This window comes from Pinus tabuliformis, chromosome Q, assembly GCF_031772625.1.
Source record: "Pinus tabuliformis cultivar Carrire ecotype Pingquan chromosome Q, CPIR1, whole genome shotgun sequence".
NCBI classification, from domain to species: domain Eukaryota; kingdom Viridiplantae; phylum Streptophyta; class Pinopsida; order Pinales; family Pinaceae; genus Pinus; species Pinus tabuliformis.
The window spans coordinates 56775309-56801949 of record NC_142296.1 but is presented as its reverse complement, the minus strand read 5'-3'; the positions used below and the strand labels follow the sequence as shown (position 1 = coordinate 56801949).

At 36.7% G+C, this 26641-nt stretch overlaps 1 protein-coding gene across 1 annotated transcript in view; it reads left to right on the top strand.

Annotated features, from left to right (window-relative positions):
* The first annotated feature begins 3342 nt into the window (after nucleotides 1–3342).
* Nucleotides 3343–26641, top strand: part of LOC149218276 (uncharacterized) — a 53922-nt gene continuing 30623 nt past the window's right edge. The window contains exon 1 of the mRNA XM_089383885.1: nucleotides 3343–3733. Within this exon, the coding sequence (XP_089240011.1) occupies nucleotides 3560–3733 (174 nt within the window). The 5' untranslated portion in view covers nucleotides 3343–3559. The remainder of the gene's footprint in view (nucleotides 3734–26641) is intronic.

Below are 26641 nucleotides of genomic sequence, written 5' to 3'. Positions count from 1 at the left end.
TAAGTATTGCAAGTGAAATTACCGGAATTTGCCCATCTAGTCAAGCCATTACAAATGACTAATTAAAGGCCCCACATAGAGTAAGCAATTGTTCACCAAAGAGATTGCAGCCTTTGTCCTCTGAAATTCTTTCCCATTGATGATTACTTTCTTCTGTAAGCCAAATAGGGTCACAATCATCTTTACAACAAAGAATATTAACTTGCTCACTTGCAGTCCTAGCATTGAAATCACCCACTATAAGGACTTCACCTAGCTACGAATATGTTGCAATATCCGCTTTTAAGGCTGAAAATGGATCTTTGTGGTCAAGCCCTCTACCTTTGTAGATTTTGAAACCTGCGACGCAAAATAGCATGCTGCAATTCTGATGTGGTTTCCATTTTCTGATATTTTAAACCAAATGAATTGCTTATTTGAGTCTTCTTTTTCTAACTAAATGAGATGACCTTTTTTCTCCCTTACTAAAACCATGATACCCCCATGCCCTTTTCCATTCCCTGCTGCCTTGTTCCACACTACCATCTTCCAGTATCCTTCAAACAGAGGTGTCTTGCACCCTTCATGCTCATGTGTTTCTATGAGGCAAATTATGTCTCTATCTTCCGCAATAGGCCCTAACCCAGGTCCTCGTCTCCATGGGTAACCTCTGTAGTTCCAACAAACTAATCTTAAGGAAACCTGGGTATGACTTGATTGCTATTTATTTTGACATGCAAGACTCACATTTGAGTCTTTGTCCCTGCTTTCCCATACTGACCTTGCTTTCTGATTTCCTGTTGAAGAGTTTGTTGCCTCTTCTTTATTACCATCTTGCTGCTCTATTTTGGAAGGAGGTCCAAATCGCGTTATCACAACTTTGCCTTTATAAATCCATGTTCTCTTGCCTTCATCTCTTGCTGTCCTAACCTTTAAAATTTCCTCCCTTCTTTCCTCCTGTTGTTTTACAGTTAGATCTTCTTTTAGGAAAAATGAGAATCCCTCAAGAGATGTTTCTTGCTTAGAATGAAATATTTATCACACGAGCTAGGCATAATGACTTTTATGAGCCTGGCTCCTGGTTAAACTTACCCACCCTCCATGCTTGACATATTTGTCCTTTCCATAGCAACTTGTATTTCAAGAAGTCTCTTGCAAGGTCAAGAGTACATTCATTTTTCCCATAGTCTTTCACCCCTTTAATAATTATGTTTGCTGCCCTATTTTGTCTTTCCTTGCCTTCACTATCTTGCATGTTGTCAACCTGAATATTTGTTTCTCCTTCCTTATTAGCAGAATTGCTAATATACTTGAGCCCAAGTTTTGGAAACTTTGGTGGAATTTCCTTTCGTTTCTTCTCTTGCGTTCCCTTCATGGTTATTTATTTGGGCAATCATTTTCCCTTTATCCTTGGATGATTTCACATTCACCACCTCTGTACTTTCCACTATAGATTTCTTTATGTTTTGCACATCTGCCTTCATGCGTTGCCATTCTATCTTCCCTATCAGGAGCACTTCCTGTAGCAATGCCACTTGTTCTTTTAAAACTTTATTGCTTTTTGCTAAAGCCTTGTTCTCATCTGTTATTATATGAATTTTATGATCTCTTTCCTTCCCTTTAGCTTCTAAAACCTCCAACCTTTGTTTTGCATTTAACAATTCTTTCACATAAAGATTAGATGACCAGGCGAGAGGTGTGGATGTGGGACTATATAAGGGGAGAATCATCAATGACTTTTCCTCTGGATTTCTTGTTGCCATGTGCTTATAGAGGAGACTTGTTTGAGTGCTTTTTGCGAAGGGCTCCAGTACTTTTCCTTTTAGACCGTTTCTTCCTTGTTTGCTCCCATTTAGACAAGCTATTCTTTGTTTTAAAATGCCCCGATATTGTTTGGCATTGACCCAAACCCACTTCCCAACTTTGGCGGATGAGGCAATTTTCACTTGTCCTAAATCATTTGTCTCCACATGTTTTGAAATTTCTTGTTCCTTTGTCATGTTTGAATGCATTTGTCGTCCAACCTGTCTCGAGAAATATGTAGGTCTATAAAATGCCAAGATTACTTCGCACTACTCCTTGTTGTTCATGTTATCGCTGCTCCTTGCTTGCTGCTCGATACTTCTGCTGCTCAAAAGCTCCCTGCTCTCACACTGTTCACTGTTCACTACTCACTACTCTCATTGCTCACTGTTCACTGATTGCTATTAATTAAAAATGATTTACAAGTCAAAAGCCATTCCAATCCATTCCATGATCATTGAGAGAGCATTAATCGCTAGCCAGCGAGAAATTCCTTTTATTTTAAGATCCACTCGGTATGGTTGAGGGTTTGAAGCTGCCACCGCGGATTAAATTATTGCTTCCTGCGAAAGCCCCTAAATTCCACCAAACTTAAAAATCCAAGTTAATTGAAAGATTCTTGTTCTTTGGACCGACCCATGATCATCAATGTATAAACGAGAAACTCAATAAGGTTTTTTATCAACTCTTGGACACCTTTAAGAAGTCAAAATTGAAAAAAGATTAACCAAATTAAAATATTCATAATAATTAATGAAATTATTAACATAAGAAAGAAGTGAAAAAAACAAATACTAAAAACATAAAAAAATAGATAATTAAAAAAATTACATATGTTTTTAAAAACAAATATAAATATAATAAACCTAGGAAATGAGTAATTATAATTAATTAAGTGCCTATATATATTAAAATATTTTATTTATAAATTATATTTAATTTTGTATTTTTGTAATTTATAATTTTTAAATGTTAAGGGTTAAATAAATTACACATCTTTATAAAAAACTTAGTTGTCAAAAAGTAGCGAGCACAATCACCATCTCTAGCTGTTATCCATGAATGCAGTGACTCATCACTGTTATTCAAAGAAAACGAGGCCACCTGGAATGACCTAGTGGTGGTCCATAGAGGGCAGAATTTCACTCCTACGAGATGCCTTTGGATCTTGGGCCATTAATTTATCCGTGAATGCAGTGACTCATCACTGTTATTCAAAGAAAACGAAGCCACCTGGAATGACCTAGTGGTGGTCCATAGAGGGCAGAATTTCACTCCTACGAGATGCCTTTGGATCTTGGGCCATTAATCTGTTCTTTAAGTCGCTAAGGAGAAGCAATTTTAAGGAAACAGATTAACAATCCAAGATACCTTGGGTACTCCAGACCTTATAAAAAACTTATTTATTCAAAATAACATTAAAATATTTTATTTATAATTAATAATAAAAATACTTTTATTTATTAATATTTTAATATTTAATTAATGATGAAAATAATTTTTATTTATTAATATTTTATTATTTTAAAATATAATAATGGGGGACATGTTTTGCACAGAACCTCTCAGACGCATGAAATAACAAGTTCATAATAGACTGGCTTACGCCGACCGTGGAATTCGCTTCACATTAATATTCCGCTACACTGCGCGTGAGTTTGAGCGGGCATATCCGAAGAGGTTGGCGCGTCTAATTCCATTTTGGATAAATGGGCTAGAAAGCGAGCAGGGTATTCATGCGAGCGCAGAATTCAATTGCGGCTAAGAGAGAAGAAATATGTTTGTCGCGACGGGTGCGCGATGTATGGCGAGGAAATTAAAGGCAGCATTGAAGCCGCCCGTTGATCCAAAGATTCCACCCGAAGACGCCCAAGCTGTCTCCAGAGTTCTCTACGACATTATCAGAGAGCATGGACCTCTCACTGTTGCAGAAGTCTGGGATCACTCGAAGGTATTGATTGCCTACACAAATGTAAACTAGTTCTCGCAATATTTCTCCATCACCTCTGCTACTTTCTCTTTACTTTTCACATTTGTCTTTGTGCTTGAAGGCCATTCCCCTATTAAAAATAGAGCAAAAAAAGAGCAGTGTTTATAAAACGGAAAAGACATTGAATGAGTATAAGAACAGGCAAAAAAAAAGGAAGACCAGGGTTCGTTGGAACTTCTCAGAACCGTAAGAAAACAGTCTTCTCGCAACTAACCTAAACACAGTACTAACTAGATACTCGTCGTTTCTAACACCCTCCCCGACTATCTAATTTGTGGACATTGGCCGTTACATATAATTCGTTTCGGAATTTTCAAATTTGAGTCAGGATAGTGTCTTGATGAAGCAATCTGCAAGTAGTCTTGAATAGGGCAATGCTGAATTTCTAATTCCTTACTCTGCACTTTCTCTGATGAAATAATAATGGATCTCTATGTGTTTGGTCCTTTCACGCATACCAGGAATTTTCACTATTTTCAAAATACTTCAATTATCCCGAAATACCATTGTAGGCTGAGTGGGCAATATGCCCATGTCACTGAGGGTTCTACGAAGCCAGATCAGTTCCAGTGGAGGAAATAGTGAGAGTTCACTGTTTTTAACTTTATCAGGAAACTACACCTGAATACATGTGAAGAACAAAACCAGATGTTGACCAACGATCATCGATGGAGCCTGCTCAATTTGCACCTGTGTATTCAGTCAAACAAAAGTTGTCATTTCTCGTGTACACTGGTCCAAAATTCAAAGTACCATGATTTTTTTTACTAGAAAAATAGCGCTCACATTTCCAAGTACCTGCTTGATAGCCTTCCAGTGAACCAATTTGGGTTCTGTTAATTCTGAACAAATAGCTCACACAATATCCGAGATCTGGTTTGGTGTTTGTCAGATAAATGAGACTTCCCAACTAATTGTCTGTAAAGAGTTTCATTTACTATCTCTGATTTGTCAAGTTTGCAAGCTTCAATCCTGGTTGCATAGGTAAAGCTTTTTTGTTTGTTTGTTTTTGTTTAACAAGAACAAGAATATTTTCCATCAAATTTACATAAGATGTGCAGCAATTACATCAGAAGAGTTCGACCAAAATCTGGCTTGACCCATATAAAGTTTTGGAAACAATGGTTTCTTTCAGGATTCTTATCCCCAAAATTTGAAAGTGTTTTCCCAGCTATTCCACTATGACTAGAAGCATATATAGCATATACACAAAAAAACTTGTAAAATTAGGCAATATTTACAGAGATACATATATGAAAACTAAGTAGATAAGCCATCTTGTTCGTTGACTGCTTCGTGATGGGACGATTCTATCATTATGTGATTCAAGTCTGGAACTTGCTGAGCAATTGTGGGCTGTTCACTGCTTGAATGAGCTGGTTCATATGGACCTCTATCCATTGTGAGCTGGAGATTTTCTACTTGTTGACACAGGAAGATTAGCTCATCCTTATTTCTCCGAATAATGCTTCTTTGTTCCACCAAAATATCCATTACTGTTGTTATGCTCGAGACAGATCTGTCGTGGTTCAGATGCAGAGAGTAAATTTCCTCCTGCATTTGATTGACTTGTTCCCAGAGATGTTTAATTTCTATGTCTTTTGAATTGACCATGTGAAGTCCCAGATACAAAGCCAGAAGAATTGCCTTCCTTCTACAAAACAAGGCAAATTGCAAAATTTCCAATTACAGAGGAAGGAAACCTAACTTACCACTCAACCTGCACCACGCAAGCTAAGTCATAGGACACGTCCTCCTTCCCCCTCGTGTCCCATATTTCATGTTTCAGACACAACACGTGGATGACACATGTCTGACACAAGTTTGACTCGTGTCTTGTTTGTAGGACTTGAGTTTGATTGGTGTTGGACATGAGTCCTACTAGTGTCCCGCAATTTGGACATGTGTCCATTGAAAAAAATCCTAAAATTGATTTATCGCCTCATTCTCACGCAATTCAGTCACAGGTTTGGAGCTCTCAAAGGTTTTTAAGTGCATCCAAGGGCAGTTAAGCAATGCTAGAAGGGATTCCTAGTGTTGGGAAGTGAATTTGTCTAGGCCTTACATGGTACTGTTAAATTCTTAAAGTAAAAGTGACATTTTCCTTTATTTTTCATTTTCATCAAGGTGTTTGAGAGTCGTTTTTACCTCATTGGATTTCATATGGAGAAAGTAGAATTTTAGATCCCACTCAAAATCCAATAGACTTGATAGTTTTCAGGATTTCAGGATTGGCGGGATTAGAACGTTTCCATTGGAGTTGTCATGCAAGAAGGTATGGAACTAACATTTAATTAAGAGGACCAAGCCCTCTATGTACCTCGATGTTGGTGGCATTGAGTCAACAACTCCTCTATCATGACCCTAATAAAAATATACACATCAATCAAATAGAATCTCGATTTGACATGTTAAGATTTTACTATCTTATTTTAATGCTTAGAGGGTGATATTGATGATGGGGATCCCAATATAGTCAATGATTTTGATGATATCCATAAAAGATCATCTCATTCCCTTTGTTGTTGATTTGAAGTCATCTAAAGCAATATATGATAAGTTGGTGAAGTTGTACTCTATAAGTACATCAAGTCAGAAGATATCCTTGAGGAATCAACTATATAGAATAAGGAAGTCAAAGGATGAAGACATGGCCACTTATCTTATGAAGATCTCACAAATAAGAGACCAGTTGCAAGGGCTCGGGGAAGTCGTTTCTGGTTCAGAAATGATTACTTGTGTTTTAAATGCTTTTCCACCTGATTAGAACAGTTTTGCAACTAGTGTCTACTCAAGAAAGGATACTACTCCTTTTGATGAACTATGGGCTCAATGTATCTTGGAAGAAACTAGGATAAAGGCAAAGGATGACACCGAATCAAATGAGAAGTCTCAAGCTTTTGTTGTAAAGTCCAAGAAGAAGAAGAAAGGGAAGTTTGGAAAGTCCAAAGGAAAACAAGATATGTCCAAGATTCAATGCTTTGGATGCAATGAGTATGGACATTTCAAGAGGGACTGTCCAAACAAGAAAAACAACAAAAGGAAGGAAAGGAGTGAAGCTCACATAGCTGAAGAAAAGGGAGAACCTGAGAAGAAGCCGAAAGGAGAAGATCCCAAGGATCTTTATTATTGAAGGAAGCTCCATCTCCATCAAGTTCATTTGCAATTTGTCTTTCCTTTATTAGAAAGTAGAAGTTAGAGTAAGCATGCATAGTTGCATTCTTTAGAAGAAGTCTTGATTTTTTTGAAGCATGGCATCATAGAAGGAAGCATATGATGGTAGAAGAGTTAGAATCTACATAATCAAATTGCTTTGGAAAAGTCATCTAGCTGTCAAAGAATGAGAAGATTTAGATCATCTTGCATATCATAGATCATCCAAGAATTTTCTAACATAATGTTAGAAGGAGTCATCTTGCAAAAAGGGTCACCAAGATCCTCCTATAAGAACCATCATTTAGGGAAGGTTCTTGGAAAAAGCATTATGACTAGTATATTCCATCTAGTATGGAAACAATACTCTTGAAGGATGAAGGAATGCAGATGGTCGAGTTGCAGTATGAAAGGCATAATTAAAGTCTTTCTCCTCTTAAGAAAAGAAACCTATCTTCAATAGGTATAAGAAGCAAGCTCGTTCAAGGAAGGATGGCTAGATGGTTATATGAAAGAAAAGGTATGCATGTTCTTAGTAACTCTTCTCTAGAAGGTAGAATTTATGTCTACAAGAATCTTGCAAGAAAAGTTGGTTGTAAGAATATGCTCGAAAGTCTTTCATACGATCACTTGATGCTAGAAGTTTGGATCAAGACTCTTCCACAAAAGTAAGACTTGACATGATGATATTAATCAACATTGAATATGGTTTCTTGAAGAAAGAAAGAGAGTTAATAATGACAACTCCAAGGTAGAAGACATTATAGCTTTCTAGGCACTTTGATTACAAGTGATTAGCATGGAAAATGATCTTTTGTAAGAGATGAAAAAAGACCATGCGGAAAGATGTTGATATCAGAAGTAAGCAAAATCTGAAGAGGCCATCATATTGAGGTAATTTTGATATTGATATTTTTTGTGATTTGGTCAGTATATGGTTTGCTACCTGGAAGGAAAGTGCAGAAAAGCATAATGGCAATTGAGGCAAGTATATCTACAACTGTTGGTTTTAAACTCAATTCAATGAATTCATGGATTAAGTGGATGGTTTTGGTAATCCTTGAAGGATTGTGTGGTCAAGATGTTTACATCATCTTGGGATTAAGAGGTAGCAGTACAAAGAGATAACTCGATGTTCATATGAACAATGAAGATCACTTTCATGTCAAAAGGGAGTTATGACTAAGCTCTACTTTGATTGGTTAAATATAATGTCTTTGTTGATGATGACTAGAGGAAAGTGATATGAAAGGTTGATGGCCCGAATCCTGTCACAATTTGGCTCCAGTACATTTAGGAAGATGGAAGCTCAATTTCATGAAGATACGAAAAAGAGGAGCCATGTAGCTACTTGAAGATCTCCATGAAGGACTTGTTGCTGAAGTATTGATGAAGACACACTAGAAAGCTTCCCATTTGAAAGGAAGTAAAAGAATCTTCTCTATGCTTTAGAGGGAGTAAGAAGTCTCCTTCAATGTTTGAGAAGGAGCAAGTATCTGTTCCCCAATCAAGATGGAATGGGGATCTCCTCTCTAGGTTGAGACATCATATTCTCCATGTGTCATGCACTAGACTAGGACTAACCGCTGTAAGTTTTAGTGAAGACACTAGGAAGGAGAATGGAGGATTGGATAAGCATCTAAGATTGATACTCCTTGAGGATAAAGAATTGATGATAGGAGGTATTCTTGTTGACCGACACTCTATGAGGTTTGGACATGTATCAAAGACAAGTGTAGTTGAAAGGACTGATATTCTTTGAGGATTGGGAATCCAAGATAAGAATAGTCTTAAAAGGACATACCTTGTGAACATCCAGATGGGGTATGTACTTTTAGAGGTAGTATAGTGTCTCATGAGGCCTCCCAACATTATGCTCTAATATCAATAGAGCTTGTCAAGTTAAGGCCTTACTATGTTGACAATGTTGGTTATGATGTTGATTCTTAAAAGATGGCTTATCAATCCAACTCTTCTTAAGGGAACTCTTCAGTTTGCGAAAATCCTTGTAGCGATAGTACAATTATGAATACCTCCCTAGTTAATAGGGAGTGTTGGAAAATGTAACTGGTTTCGGTCTTCATAATTGTCATTGTACTCATGTCATTATGTATATCTTATGTAACAAACAAAAGAATAAAGAAAAATTATTATTTTCAAGCATGGGTTTCATGCTTCTTTTGACTGTTCAACTAGGTTAAGCATGTTCTTCATGCTTCAAGAGAGTCAATATTACTTTTATAAGACCCACTCGGGCAAGTTGTAATATGTAAAAAAATTTATTTTGAGTCAAGAAAGTCAAAATAAGCCTCCAAGCACAAGTTGGCCCTACTAGTGAAGAAATCGGCCTAGAGAAGGGTATTCGACCTCATGGAAAGCATATATATAGAAGGAGATTTGACTCATTTGAACACACATTCGATTTGCAACAATAAAGAAAGGAAAAGAAGAAAGTAGAAGTCTAGAAGCAAAGGAGAAATTCAAAGTGAAGGAAGAAGACAAAAATATGATCTTTTCTGCCCACACGTGCGAAATTAAGCTTTCCGTAGTGTTACAGGAGGCCGAGAATTGCAGGTCCGAGTTGCAGTGTAGGAATTTACAGGGTAAGTTCTTCAGACAGAACACCAAAGGACACCGCTCACAAACAGATCACAGATCAGTACACCTGTATTCTTGTCGTGGTTAAAACCATCAAAGAGGGAAACAGTCCACGGCCTGAGCCAACGCGGACACTTCAGGCAATTTATTAATAAAAGAATGAAAATTTACATAAGCTTCTCTCATGAACGGTTACACTACAAATGACCCTCCATGCTCTTTAAATAGAGATCATGGACCAATCGGGTGTTAAGCCACGGATCAAGTGTCGGTAATACCGGGGAGAGAATGAATCATCGGATCACTACATATCGTGACCGTCGGATTGTAAGTTACAAAAGTACATAGTAAAGAAACACACTTTACCTAACTCTACACTAGACCAAGTTATACTTAACTATTTCCTATGTGTCGGAATATCCTAACATCCCCCCTTAAGAATAACTTGGGATAGGATTGAAGGATGTACAAATATGACACAATAGGAGAAGGAAGGAGGCATTAGAGCCTATCCCCCCTTAGTGACAACTTCCTGAACTCCAACCATAAATCGAAGTTTAGTAAACTTCGCCTTTGTGAGAGCCTTTGTAAAGATGTCCACAACTTGATCATCTGTTGAACAATATTGCACTTCAAGAACATGGTCATGGATGAAATTTCTGATGAAGTGCATGTGCAGTTCAATGTGTTTGCTGCGCTGATGTTGGACTGGATCTTTGCATAGTTGAATGGCACTTTGATTGTCACACCAAAGTGTAGTCAGATGTTGCTTCTGAAAGCCAAACTCTGACAGGATCTGACAAAGCCACAGGGCTTCCTTACTAGCTTCTACGGCACCACGATACTCTGCTTCTGCTGAAGAAAGAGAAATGGCACTTTGTTTCTTGCAAGCCCATGTAATAGTTCCTGAACCAAGAGTGAACACATAACCTGCAGTAGACTTCCGATCATCAGGGTCACCAGCCCAATCAAAATCAGTGAAACCAACCAATAGAGGAGATGCTTCTGCACTGTAATGAATCCCAAACTGAACTGTACCTCGAACATAACGAAGTATTCTTTTAGCTGCTTTCTAATGACTTTCATGTGGGTTTTGCATAAACCAAGCAATAAGGCCAACAACAAAGGAAAGGTTAGGACGAGTATGGGTCAGATACAAAAGTTTTCCCACAAGTTGACGGTATAAGGTAGCATCAACTTTAGGGGAAGTACAAGTGACTGAAAGTTTGGCTCCAGACTGAAAGGGAGAAGGGGCTGGCTTACAGTCTTCCATGTGAAAATGGCGTAGAAGATCACAGGCATACTTGGACTGGGAAAGGGAAATACCTTCCTTGGATTGCAAGACTTGAAGACCAAGAAAATAATGCAAGTGTCCTAAGTGTGTCATTTCAAACTTCTTTTTAAGGCTGGACTTCACATGGTTTATAAGGTTGGGATCACTACCGGTAGGATAAGATCATCAACATAAAGAACAAGAATGGTAAGAGACTTGCCCACTTTCTTGGTGTAGACAATATTGTTAGAATGACACCTAGAAAAGCCAATTTCTAAAAGAAAGCTATCCATTTTGGCATACCAAGCCAGAGGGGTTTGCTTGAGTCCATAAAGGGATTTCTTAAGCCGACATACAAGGCTGGATTCTGTTTGTATAAAGCCAGTAGGTTGTTCCATATAGATTTCTTCATGCAAGTCCCCATGCAAGAAGGCAGATTTAACATCCATCTGATGGACTTCCCATTTGAAAGAGGCAGCAAGGGAAAGAACAAGGCGGATAGAGTTCATTTTGGCAACAGGGGAGAAGGTTTCAGTATAGTCAATGCCTTCAACTTGTGAAAAACCCTTAGCAACAAGATGAGCTTTATGTTTATCAACTTTTCCATCTTGTCCATACTTGGTTCTGTAAACCCATTTGCATCTAACAAGTTTTCGTCCCTTTGGAAGAGGAACAAGATCCCATGTATCATTTGCCAATAATGAACGATATTCTTCATTCATAGCTGTGTCCCAATCTGGATGGCCTGAAGCTTCTGCAAAGGTGTTAGGATCATAATTCGCTGAAGCTTGAGCCAGTAAAGAAGAGGCTCTATCATACTGAGAACGTGTACGTCGCTGATATGTAGGATCACCGGCAAGAGCACTTGCTGCATCCCAAGTAGCAAGGACCCATTTTGGAAGCTGAGGAGCTGAAGGAGGATCCTGAGAAGGTGGGGAGGATTGTCATCCTCGCTGTCTGTTGGTACTATTTTATTGCCATTCTTTTCTTCTAAAAATCCATCATTTATCTATCATTTTCTTCCATAAACCCCTCATAGTCCATTGAAATTGATTAATGAAGCATTATAATTGTTATTTTACATTAAATTTAATTTATGGATTTTTATGTTAAAAATTGGAAATTTTCAACAAAATTACGGGATGTCATGACTTCCTGTAATTGGTTTATGTTGTGACACGTGGCATGGCAGGAAAATCGGAACAGAAGATAAGGACGTGATCTAGGATGTACATACATGGTGGAAAATCTATTTAGCATCGAATTTGGAGCTCCTGAATACATGGTCAATGCTGGTCAAACCCAGCCTTTTTGGTTGTAAAAGCAACAAAAATCTGAAGTTACCTAAACTGATTTCGTTTTGTTTTAGAAATCAGTTAGGATTAGGAAAAACGAAAATAGCCTTTTTGATTGTAAAAGCAAAAACATCTGAAGTGATAATGAATGTACATTTGGTTGTAAATTTTAATAAATAAGAGGAACGCTGGTAAGGAAAAGAGATTAGACAAGAGCAGACTTGAGACTGTAAGCGTATTCTAGAACTCTGTTTTGAATTTAATCGATTCTCAGAACTTAATCAAAAGGCAGAATTTCATATGGTGTTTATGACTTCGCGTTCTTATCATCTGAAGTTTTCTAAATGTGCCATCAAAACGTGGAAGGGCCCTACGTGAAGATTGGTACACTTTCGTTTCTGTTTCATAGGATTTAGTCTTCAGATCTGAATAGCGTTTGATGTTATTTCATTGCTTGCGAGTTGATCAGTTTGATTAGAAGTTCTTGCAATTGTTATTTTATTATTCATAGTAGTACCTTGGAAATTCAATTGCAAAATTATTGAATCAGACTTTGTAAAAGGTTTAATTGAACATTGAATTTCAAGATATTTCTATGGACTCTGTTTTCACGAATTTGATCTTTGGTATGCTTAGTATGAATTTGATCTTTGGTATGCTTAGTGTGTTGTCTTGAAAAAGTTTTTGTGAATTATGTCCTTGTAAGAGGATTGAGAACTCAGACGAGTAACACTCTGTTTTTAGAACAGTTAATTAAATTAGATGATATAAGTGTTTAAATTGTGAAAGGAAACATATTTCAATTTCTTGTAAAAGAGTGCTGTAGCCTGTCACAATAGACACTTATTTAGATAGATGAGATCCTTTTAGGTCTATAAACTTTAGACACGTGCCTATAAGTTTACCTACCTTGGTTGAAATTAAATTTAGTCTAATCTAGACCCCTGGATTGGTCTCTACATTTTGGCGCCGTTGTCGGGGAGGCGCAACTTGAGGATTTCTAAAAAAAAAGAAATAAAAAAAATAAAAAAAACAAACAAAAACAAACAAAAACATAGATTTAATTTTGATTCATCATTTTAGAAGTCATGTTTACTTATGTCTAGACCTAGAGATGATAAAGGTAGATTCATAAAAACCCCCCATCCAAAAAGTAATCCACCACTAGGAGCAGACCCTTTAGGAAAAATTGAACACACAACACCAGCTAGGAAAGTCACCATACAAAAATTAGAGCATAAACTGAAATCAGGGCAAAGACTCACACTCATTGAGAGACAAATTCTATTGGCACACGAATCACAGAAGAAATATCTCCCTGAATCCTCTATAAAAAGAGAAAATAGCAAATAACTCAACAATCTCTCCTTGAACCTACTGATTTTGAAAAATCTCAAGAAGGAGAAAAATCACTAGAACAACTTCTCTTTGAAACAAGTGACACTGAACAAGAAATTAAATCAACAGAGGAACCTATCAAAATGGCTGAGGAAGGAGGAGGATCAGCAAGAGGACCACAAAATCAAGATCGAAGAGAGGAGGAAGAGTCAACCTTTAAATTTCCTATTCAAGAACCAGGAGAAAATTATGATGAGGAAATAAAAATGAAAAACATACCTCCATCTGTGTTACCAAACTTTTATGGCATGGCTTCAGAAGATCCAGATTCATTCTTGTTTGAATTTGACATAGTATGTTGAACATATGGTTACACAGATGATGCCCATAGGCTTAGACTCTTCCCAACAACATTAAAAGCATCAACGTTAAGATGGTTCATGGGACTTGGTGAACATGCAATAACTGATTGGGATGGCATGAGAAAAATATTCCTAAAGAAATACCAACCTTATTGTAGATCGAAAGATTCTAAAGATGATATCTTTAGAATGAATCAACAAGAGGATGCAAATTTAGAGGAGTACTTGGAACGATTTGTTTACAATTTACAAAAATCAAAACATAGAACCATGTCTCTTGATCTGATTCGAACAATATTTATGAAGGGCATTCGAGAGGAATACTTAGATGATCTTAATTTGATGGGCAAAGGTGATATTTCCACCTTACCTTTCAAAGAAATTGCTGATTTATGTGAAAATTATTCTAGGAGCAAAACCAGAAATGGAAAAAGAACTCTATCATCCAAAGCCACAAAATCTGCTTCAGCAAGTGTCACAAGGGCTGAAATAGGAAACTTGTTAGAAGAATTCAAAACAGATCTATTAAGTACCTTAGGAACTCAAATTGACACTCTGAAAGCAAAGAAAAGACAAGAAGAGGAAGATCAATTAATGGCTGTCTTTTGTCCAAAATGCCGGAAGAAACATGCTCTGAAAGACTGCCCATTAGAAAACATTCAAGTTTGCGCCTTTTGTACTGAAAATCATGATATATTTCATTGCTCTAAAGTCAAGATTTTGCAGAATTGTAATGTGGAAGCTAACACAGATATGGAGAATGTGTATTTCATGGGCGCTAAGAGACCGTGGCAACCAAGACCTCCACCTCCAGGTATGTTTCCAAACCAAAATTTGCAATTTCCTGCACAAGATCAGATGTATGTTCAGAATTCTTGGAATGTACCCATGCCATGGCAACACCAAAATTACCCACAACAACAATGGAAACCATTCCAGCAATACTCTCAACAATATCAACCATATCCTCAACCATACCAACCATATTCTCAGCCATATCAACAATATCATCAGCCATATTCGCAATATCCTCAAACATATCCTCAGCAGCAAGTTGTTTATCAACCCCAAAACACTCAACACGCATTGCCTGCTCCTCCACCAATAAATCCACCTCAATTACAACTTCCATCTAACCAACCTCCTAGACCCACTCAGATTCCTGCTCAACTTGTACCAAATCCAAATAACAGAGCAGAGAGACCAGCTTACAATGTACATGAGGGACCATCATATCCCACATTACCTTTACAAAATATCGCGCTGAGGTCTGGTAAGGTACTTCAAAAAGAACCTCCAATAGCTGAAAAACAAGAAGAAAACGAAGAAAATGAAAATGAAACTCCAACTCCAAGGAAACAAAATGATGACATAAAAAATAAACAAATGCAACCGTTGCATCCACCACCTTTTCCAAAAAGATTGGTCCAAGCAAAACTCCCCATGTCTATACCACAGTTTGATGTTTTAGATGAGCTAAAGAATGTCTATATAAAAATTCCACTATTACAAGCCATAAAAGACATTCCGATATATACTAAAGCAATCAAAGAACTATGCCTCAAGAAGCCTACTAAGAAAAGAGTTGATCCACAAACTATTCATGTTATTGGACATTTAGCTGACCTTATGACAAACACCATTTCAATGGAAAAGTATGTTGATCCTGGTATTTCCAGAGTCACTACAATCATTAACAACATACATATTCCAAACACCTTAATTGACCTTGGAGCCGCAATAAATGTGATGACTCTTGAAACAATGAAAACACTGCAGCTCACAAACTTGCAGCACACAACAATTGTTCTAGAACTAGCTGATAGGTCTAAAGTGATTCCTGAAGGGATTTTGGAGGACATAATTGTTTCACTGGACTCTTGGGAGTATCCAGTGGACTTTTTAGTTCTTCAGCCAAAATTTAATTTAGGAGGACACCCCATCATCCTTGGTAGACCATGGTTAGCAACTGCTGATGCATTCATAGGATGTAGATTGGGTAATATGATTATTTCACGAGAAACTGAAAGAAAACAACTCACTCTTTACCCATCAGCACAATCACCAGCAGTAGCACACAATTTATGGTTTGATGATAAATACAATGATAAGGAAGAAGTTCAATCTGTTTTCAGCATCAATCAAATCTATGATTTTCAAGAACATAATAATGATGATTTGGTAGAATTGTTCCTTTCTCAACCTGATATTTCTGAAGAATTAAGAAATGACCAATACCATGCTGCAGATGAACTTTTGGCACAGAATTTTCAGGAAACATGTACCATTCATTCTTTGCAAACAATATTTCAGAACATTTTTCCCATTCAATCTATCACAAACACACAGAGCAAGACCATAGAGATTAGTCCAGGAAAAACTTTGAATATTAGCACTCACCTAGACTCATCTCAGGAGGAAAAATTGATTCAAGTATTGAGAAAATATCAGAAAGCATTTGCTTGGGATTACACCGATATGCATGGAATTCAACTTGAAACATGCACTCACCATATTTATACGGATAGTAATATCAAACCAGTGAGGCAACCACAGAGAAGAATGAATCCCATGCTTCGGGATATTGTTAGAGATGAATTACAAAAACTATTGAAAGTCAATTTTATTTATCCTATCTCTGACAGTCAGTGGGTATCCCCATTGGTAGTAGTGCCCAAAAAAATGGCAAGTGGAGGATTTGTGTTGATTACAAACAATTGAACAAAGCAACACTCAAAGATTATTTCCCACTACCATTTATTGACCAAGTGCTAGACACGTTAGCTGGGAAATCATCATTCTCTTTTCTTGATGGTTTCAGTGGCTATAACCAGATCAGGATAGCCTTAGAAGACCAGGACAAAACCACTTTTACTTGTCCCTGGGGCACTTATGCCTATAATGTTTTACCATTTGGACTTTGCAATGCTCTAGCTACATTTCAGAGAGCTGTATTAGCTATTTTTGCTGATTTAGTTCATGAATGTGTTGAAGTTTACATGGATGATTTTTCAGTGTATGGTAATTCATTTGAGCATTCATTAGAAAATCTTGAAAAAGTTTTGAAGAGATGTGTTGAAGCTAATCTGTCCCTGAGCAATGAAAAGTGTTTTATGATGTTAAATGAAGGAATAGTATTAGGTCACTATATTTCTTCTCAAGGCATTAAAGTTGATCCATCAAAAATCCAGATCATTGTCAATTTGCCAATTCCGAAGACTCAAAAAGAGGTAAGAAGTTTTCTTGGGTATGCAAGCTATTACAGAAGGTTTATTGAACATTTTAGTAAAATAGCTTCACCTCTGTTTAAGCTTCTAGCAAAAGATACACCTTTTAACTGGAATGAGAATTGTCAGAAAGCTTTTGAAACACTCAAAGAAAAGTTATCAACCACACCAGTCTTAAAAGGACCTAACTGGACCCTACCATTTCACATCTTTACAGATGCATCTGATACTGCAGTAGGTGCCTCATTAGGCCAAAAAGAAGAGTCTTTCAATTATGCCATCTATTTCATTAGTAAAAATCTAACACCTGCAGAATTAAACTACACAGTCACTGAAAAAGAAATGCTTGCAATCATACATGCTGTGAATAAATTCCGACATTATATAACTGGTTATGAGGTTTTTGTACATACTGACCACTCTGCCATTAAGTATTTAATGAATAAACCAATCACTAATGGCAGAGTTACCAGATGGCTGTTATTATTACAGGAATTTAATATTACAGTGTTAGATAGACCAGGTAAGGAGAATCAGGTGGCAGGTTTTCTTTCTAGACTGCAAAATTCAGGTGAGGTTGTTCCGGTTGAAGATTCTTTTCTAGACGAAAATTTATTTGCAATTTCAATAGTAAATCCTTGGTATGCTGACTTAGCTAATTATTTGTCCACAGGAAAAACACCTCCATGTTTTACTCCAAAGGAAAAGAAGAGGCTGATCAAACAAAGTGCTAGATATTCATGGGTTAATGGAGATTTATTTTACACCGGTTATGATATGATTATTAGACGATGTGTAAGAAATGATGAAATAATTGATATTTTAAAATCTTGTCATGATGAACCGTGTGGTGGGCATTTTGCAGCAAAAAGAACAACATTCAAGATTCTCAGTCTTGGATACTATTGGCCATCTATTTTTAAGGATTCCAAGAAGTATGTGAAAAGTTGTGATAGCTGTCAAAGAATGGGCAGACCAATAGCTACAGATGAAATGCCACTTCAGCCTCAAGTACATTTAGAGCCATTTGAGAAATGGGCTCTAGATTTTGTAGGGCCCATCAATCCAACTTCCAAAGGCAAAAAGTACATCCTAGTATGTACTGATTACGTGAAAAAATGGGCTGAAGCAAAAGCACTAGTCCGGGCAACTGAACAAACAATGGTAAACTTCTTTTTTGAAGAAATTTTTGTAAGGTATGGAGTACCAAGGGAGATAGTGACGGATCAAGGTACTCAGTTTACTTCAAAGCTGGTCAAAGACATCACAGAAAAATATAAAATCAAACACAGGAAAAGTACACCTTACCATCCACAGGCCAATGGCCAGGTGGAATCTACAAATAAAACATTGGAAGGAATTATCACTAAGACAGTAGCAATGAACAGAAAGAATTGGGAAGAGAAGCTCAAAGATGCACTCTGGGCTTACAGAATCATGTGGAAAAACACTATAGGATTTACACCATATCAGCTGGTGTATGGAAAAGAGGTAATGCTTCCTATTGAATTTCAAATACATACTTATAAGATGGCTACAGATTTAGGAATTGATCTCAATGAAGCACAAACAGAGAGAATTCGGCAATTGAACCAGTTAGATGAAATGAGGCAGCAAGCAGAGGAGACAACAATCCTAATGCAGAAACAAAGGAAGCAGTGGCATGATGCACACATTAAAAAGAAACAGTTCAAAGAAGGAGACTGGGCTTTACTCTTTGACTTTAAATTCAGAGATCATAAAGCCAAATTTACAACACATTGGCTGGGCCCATATGAAATAGTTCAAGTATATGAAAATGGATCAATCAAGCTTACTACAATTGATGGAGAAGGCAACACCTTTATTGTCAATGGACATAGGTTGAAACTCTATCATAAGCCCATCAGCAAAGCAGATTCTCTTCAAACTGTATCTCAGCAAAGGGAGGTTGAGATATTGCAGCCTTCAGCTGTGATATCTCTACCTTAGTTAATTCAATTTCATTTGAAAAAAAATAAAAAATATAATAATAATAATAATAATAATAATGGTTTAGATGTGAAAACCAGACTCTGGCACACTCTAACCCATAATTCTTACTAGAAAACCAATCATTTGGCTGGTAAGAATTCCTTGTTCTACTTGTTTACTGTTTTTCATCAATTCAATAATGACTTGAGGACAAGTCAAAGACTTAGTGGGGGAGAAGAAACAGTGGTTTTTCCCTATCTCATCTCCTCATTTTTAAATCTTCAAGGAATTTGTTTCAGTAATTCAGTATTTCAATAAAAGAGCTGTTTTTGTTCTAATCAGAGGGACCTGTTCAAGCAATATGCAGTGGGACCTGTTCAGAAGACTATGTCAACATTACCAATATGCAGTGGGACCTGTTCAGAAGGCTATGTCAACATCACCAATATCAGAGGGACCTGTTAAAGACTGCATTCAAGATACATCAGGCTACTTCAACAAAGTTTTCAAAGGTTGCTTATCATCAGAATTATAATCAAGGCTACATCAACACCAAGGATAAAAGAAGCTTCACAAACATGGTTCTTCAGATTTTAAAGGGACTTGTTATATTCAATTTCATTTCAAAGGGACCTGTTTTAGACAATGAAGATCAGTCATACCTGTACAATGAAGATCAGTGATACCTGTGCACGCCAAATCAGTGTTTTTTCAACCAACAAGTGTAATGTATTGTTGAAATATTCATTTTTAACATTTAAAATTCTTAAATTATTTTAGTGTTAAAAATGATAATTATTATTGCTTGTTATCAATTTCAAAAATCCTTATCCCCATAACCTTTGTCATATTCCTAAATACTCACCTCATTATCACTCTGCTTATCATTTCCTATCACACCTTAGCCTATTTTTATTCCTACTACGCTCTTCAAACCTTTTCATACACCGCTCTTCAAACCTTGTCATCAACTCATCATTTTTAAATCGGCCTTCTGGCAATCAAGTACCAACAAGTAGTGGATACTCAATGTACAAGTCCGTTCAATGGAAAGACAAGTGTTAAACCGTCTGTCCTCAAATGATTTCATTCATTTCGACTGCTGGAGTTATAAAACAATCTTTTGACCCAAGTCTGCTTATGAAATATATCCGTTATCATCACACGATTTGCATATTGTGTTATCATGATTATGCTTCTGCAAATCAGTACTGCTCCTCTGTATTCATGATTTGAATGCGCCTTCCGACTCTGCATTATCATCATAGCAATTGGATGAAGGTCGACTGTTGAGTTTTCATTTTATAAAACTCTGAGTTCATAAAGTTAGTTACGGCGTTAGTATTCAGACTCTGAGTTTCTCAAAGAGGGCCGAGATAGTAGGTGCTATAAAGGGAGAACATATAGCAGACAGGCTTATCCCGAGTTTTTTTACTTCCGCCCAGAATTTGAGGACGTTAACCAGGTCAGCTCAAGCAATTGAAGAAGTAAACTCAGAGAATCGAGGACGTTACCAGGTCAGCTCAGTGGAACGCAGGAAAAGAGGTAACAAGTTAAAAACCCTGATTGAATTTTTGAGCATAAAAAAAGGGGTTAGAACAGAGATTTTTAACAAAATGACCAATAGAGCAGAGCCCGAAAAATTTGATAGTTCACAATATCATGAAGACTGTGTCACGATTTTAAGGGAAAAACACTGGTTGTCTTTTCTAGAGAAATTCAATGGAAACAATGAAGAAGTTACGAAGCAATTTGCATTTTCCTTCAATGGAGAGAAAGCTTTAATAGGAAATTTCTCTTTTAGAATTTCAGAGGATACAATAGCACAAACATTGGGAATCAGTCCAGAAGGGGAAAAGTATTTCAAAACCAAACAATTTAGGGAAAAATCATGGACTCAGTTTATGTCTAGGTCAAGGGTTTCCTCTATCAATTGGAAAAAGGGTGTTCCTAGAAGCTGGCTAATTCACCCATGGGACGAAATGGTATACATTATTCAGAAATTTGTTACATGTGAAGGACGTTACAGTATAGTATACCTATATCACATAAAAATTCTGTTGCACTTAAAAGGTCAATGCACCATCAGTCTGCCCTATTTTCTCTTACAGAGTTTGACTAAAATGTCGAAGACCATTCAGAAACAAAAAGGTAATGAAGATAGGAGTTTGTATCATTTTGGGTTGATCAAAATTCTAATTGAATTTGAGTTGCAGAGGAGAGGAAAAACATGGAAAGAATTTTTGATTGAAAATCAAATTAAAATTAGAGAAGATGAACAGGAATAGCAAGAACGCACAGAGTTTATGATTGATATTGATGAGGAAATCCCTGAGCGTAAGTCAAGCAATGTTCCTCAACCCAGCAGTAGTGTAAGGACAAGAAGGATGAGGCAAGAAACTGCCAAGAAAATTGAAAATATAAAATCTTCACCACTTATAAGAGAAGATCAAGGAGAATAAAAAGGAATCAAACACAAGATGATCAACCAGAGCCGAATGCAAATGCACCAATGGAAATTGAAAGCAGTACTAATTCACAACCAGAACAGGAAGCAGAAATGGAAATTGAGAGTAACAAGGGAGAAAGGAAAGAGCCAGCACCTACAAACAAGAAACAGAGAAGGTTAGAGAAACAGATTGAAGAGCTAAAAGAGGAATTGATGGAAGCAAACATGTTAGAGAAGGTCATAAAGAAGGAAAATGAAATGTTGAGAGCTCAGAGCAAGAAGATTCAACAGAAAAATGAGAAACTGAAGAAGAAAATCAAAGAACTTAGGACTGATCAAATTGAAACGTGCAAATGGGCGACAAAATGGTACATCGAGAAAAAAAAAGTTCTCAAAAAAAAATATAAGAATACGAAACATGAGTTCCAAGTTCAGAAGAATGCCCAAGTTCAGAAGAATATAGATGTATTGCTACAAGCACTGTTTTACAAACCGGCCGTTTCGAAACCGAAACGGCCGAGTCGAACCGTTTCAATAGCCTCAGGACTGACCCGGCCAAGTAATCGGTCCGGTTGACCGAGTCACACACATGTGTGACTCGGTCAACCCGGCCGGGTCCGATATGACTCGGCCGAGTCACAAGGGGACGGCTGGGCAGCGTAAAAACACAAAAAAAATTCACTTTTTTGGTCCTGGTTATTTCCATTTTCTGTAGTTATTTCCAGCCCGAGTTAGCAAGATGATTTCAGGCCGTTTTCCGGGTTAAAGAGGCCCCGTTTCAGCTCCCTGTCAGCGTTTTATTCAGCTCACAGTGCAAGGCTGTTAACAGTTGGATAGGTGGCAGAAAATCCCAGTACTTTCATACTCAGTTTGGCATCAAGATTCAACACAACCCACTGTTAGTTGCACAGAAAACTAAGCTAACTCAGTGTGAGTTTATGACTGAGGGAGAGGGCTTGATTTTCAATGTGACCTGGCAATGACTTTAGCAAGACAACAAGGGAGATAAGATTAATTTTCTCTGTGTATTAATCTCCTTAAAGCAATATAAAATCCCCTTGTGGATTTTTCCAGTGTCTTAGACCAAAAATAAGTATCTAAATTTCCATGTTTGTGTGCTTGCACTAATTTCTTGTATCAGCTGAAAAGTGAAAGATAGTAGAGTAGTTCTTTATTTCATGTTAAATGCAAATTTAATGTTATATCAGTTAGCTGATACAAAGACCAGCAAGCTATATTCTGCAGAATCAGCGAACAACAGTTACTAAACCTCAGTCAGAAACCCAAAGAATTGTTGGTTGAGAGGGAGGAGATTGCCTAGTAACAGATTTGTCTCTATTTGTTGGTTGTGGGGATATCAGTTATATGTTTATGATAAGTTTTGGGCATTAAACCATGCAAAAACTTGAAACTGGGTGGGCTACAGCAATACAATAATTTTCTACATGGTATCAAAGCATGAGAGAAGTCAAATTTGATATAGTGGATTGGTTCATGAGCCTACTTTGATCATATGTTGTCTTCCATCTATATTATAATGCTGTGTGTTTGGAAACATGAATGAAAATCTTTAAAATTATGTTTAAAATATTTAAAATTATGTTTTTTAATAAAAAAATAAATATTTAATGTATTTTTTACAACGACCGAGTCATTGAAATCGAGCCGGCCGAGTCATTACCGTTTCGGAGTCGGAGTCGATCTTCGGCCGAGTCGGAGTCTTAAAACATTGGCTACAAGCAGCAGAGGCACAAGCAGGAACAGAATATAAAGGGAGCACATCAGGATTAGCATGAGGACATGCTAAATCATTGAGTTTAGGGGAGATGTTGGTACTATTTTATTCCCATTCTTTTCTTCTAAAAATCCATCATTTATCTAACATTTTCTTCCATAAACCCCTCATAGTCCATTGAAATTGATTAATGAAGCATTATAATTGTTATTTTACATTAAATTTAATATATGGATTTTTATGTTAAAAATTGGAAATTTTCAACAAAATTACGGGATGTCATGACTTCCTGTAATTGGTTTATGTTGTGACACGTGGCATGGCAGGAAAATCGGAACAGAAGATAAGGACGTGATCTAGGATGTACATACATGGTGGAAAATCCATTTAGCATCGAATTTGGAGCTCCTGAATACATGGTCAATGCTCGTCAAACCCAACGTTTTTGGTTGTAAAAGCAGCAAAAATCTGAAGTTACCTAAACTGATTTCGTTTTGTTTTAGAAATCAGTTAGGATTAGGAAAAACGAAAATAGCTTTTTTGATTGTAAAAGCAGAAACATCTGAAGTGATAATGAATGTACATTTGGTTGTAAATTTTAATAAATAAGAGGAACGCTAGTAAGGAAAAGAGATTAGACAAGAGCAGGCTTGAGACTGTAAGCGTATTCCATAACTCTGTTTGAATTTAATCGATTCTCAGAACTTAATCAAAAGGCAGAATTTCATATGGTGTTTATGACTTAGCGTTCTTATCATCTGAAGTTTTCTAAGTGTGCCATCAAAACGTGGAAGGGCCCTACGTGAAGATTGGTACACTGTTGTTTCTGTTTCATAGGATTTAGTCTTCAGATCTGAATAGCGTTTGATGTTATTTCATTGCTTGTGAGTTGATCAGTTTGATTAGAAGTTCTTGCGATTGTTATTTTATGATTCATAGTAGTACCTTGGAAATTCAATTGCAAAATTATTGAATCAGACTTTGTAAAAGGTTTAATTGAACATTGAATTTCAAGATATTTCTATGGACTCTGTTTTCACGAATTTGATCTTTGGTATGCTTAGTATGAATTTGATCTTTGGTATGCTTAGTGTGTTGTCTTGAAAGAGTTTTTGTGAATTATGTCCTTGTAAGAGGATTGAGAACTCAGACGAGTAACACTCTGTTTTTAGAACAGTTAATTAAATTAGATGATATAAGTGTTTAAATTGTGAAAGGAAACATATTTCAATATCTTGTAAAAGAGTGCTGTAGCCTGTCACAATAGACACTTATTTAGATAGATGAGATCCTTTTAGGTCTATAAACTTTAGACACGTGCCTCTAAGTTTACCTACTTTGGTTGACATTAAATTTAGTCTAATTTAGACCCCTGGATTGGTCACTACATTATCATCATCTGAAGAAGAAATATTTTCAAAAGTAGAAAGGATAGGGAGAGGTGACACATCCGCCGAACTAGGCTCGTAGGCCGATATATTTTCAACAAACTTTACATCTCTTCTAATGATAACATTTTTGGACTTAAGTGGAATAAGTCTATATCCTTTGACATCTTCAGAATATCCAACAAAAATACATTTTTCACTCTTAGGTTCTAAAGCTTTATGTTTCTCATCTGGAACATGGGCCCATGCTTCACTTCCAAAAACACGAAAGTGACTTACATCTGGTTTAATTGAGCTCCATGTTTCTTCTGGAGTGATATTCTTTAAAACCTTATTAGGAGTGCGATTTACTATGTAATTTGCACAGTTAATTGCTTCTGCCCAAAAATGAAGACTAAGTCCTTTAGATTGAAGCATACAATTAGCCATTTCCTTTAAGGTGCAATTCTTCCTTTTAGCTACACCATTTTGTTGTGGAGTATATGGAATAGTATGTTGCATTTGAATTCCATTCTTAGTGCAAAAGTTGATGAATTTGTTGTTAACATATTCTCTGCCATTATCAGATCTTAGCTTAAGAATTTGATGTTCAGATTGTTTTTCAACAAAGGCCTTAAAGGCTAAGAACATGTTAAATACTTCACTCTTGAGTTTTAAGAAGTATACCCAAGTGCGTCTGGAGAAATCATAAATGAAAGTTAAGAAATATTTGTAGCCAGAGAATGAAACAACTGGAAGTGGACCACATAAATCACTATGCACAAGCTGTAAAGGGGCTGAGGCGTGCCAAGAGGCATGTTTTTCAAAACTATCCCGATGATGTTTTCCGAGTACACATCCGAAACAAACACCATCTTTGCAAGATACCATTGGAAGACCTGTCACCATATTTTCTTTACATAGATTCTAAAGGGAGCTATAGTTTAAGTGACCAAATCGCTCATGCCAAAGTTTGCTCACTTCATCATTATGAGCAACAAATACTGAGGGAAGATTTGATGACCCAAAGTTGTTAAACTTATACACCCTTGTAGAATCATCAGCAAGGCCAGTAGCTAAAATCTGTCTAGGATCTCTTAGGTCCTTAATTACAACATTGTGAGATGAAAATTCAACGATTTTACCTTCACCTGAATGAGTTTTCTGATATATAGATAGAAGGTTGAAGGATAAGGTTGGAACACATAATACGTCATTAAATTGACCATTGTTTAGATGAACAGTTCCAGTCCCTATAAGACTAAGAGATCTATCGTCACCAACATATATATTTTTGGTGTTACAATCATTTAAAGAAGAAAACATGGCTTTGTTTTTGGCCATGTGATAAGAAGCTCTAGAATCAATGAACCACTCATGAGAATGAGAAGAAGAAGATACATTTAGTGCATAACTAGACCAAGATGCTTGACAACCACGTGCAGAAAGTGCTATTCCTGAAGATGAAGTTGAAGTTGAAGAGTGCTCCAAATGGATGTTATGCTTCTTCATTGCTGCTTCCAAGGCTTCCATCTTTTTAAAGCATTTGGATTTTAAGTGGTCATCTTGATTACAAAAGTGGCAATGTCTATTAGTCTTCTTCCCTTTGTTTTCATTTGCCTTATCATTTTGTTGAAATTATTTTTCATTTTGAGGCTGAAATTTCTTAGGACCCTTCTTTGGTTTAGGACCATTCTTTTTAGGATATTACTTCTTAGGATTCTTTGAATTTGGTTGTGGCTGGACGACTAAGGCTTTCTTAGAAGAGTTTCCAAGATTAAGAAGACCAAGGTATAAGATCTTTTTTTGTTCTCTTATTAAAGAATCACAAAAGGCATCAAAGAGGGGGACTTGTAGTCTTGTCCTTGAGAAATAAAGGCTTCTCTAGTAGAATGGAAGGTGGAAACAAACACAGAGTATGCTGGTCCCAACTTAGTAAGAATGGAATAGACAAAGCTACCATCTTCTTTCTTAACCTTAACACCTTCCAAGAGAAGTTTGAGGGTCTTGAACTTGGACAAAATATCTTCAATGGAAGAAAAATTATTGGGGTCCAATGTAAGCAACTCATTTTCGAGTTGATGGGCTCTAATTTCATTTTTAATTCCAAAAAATTTAG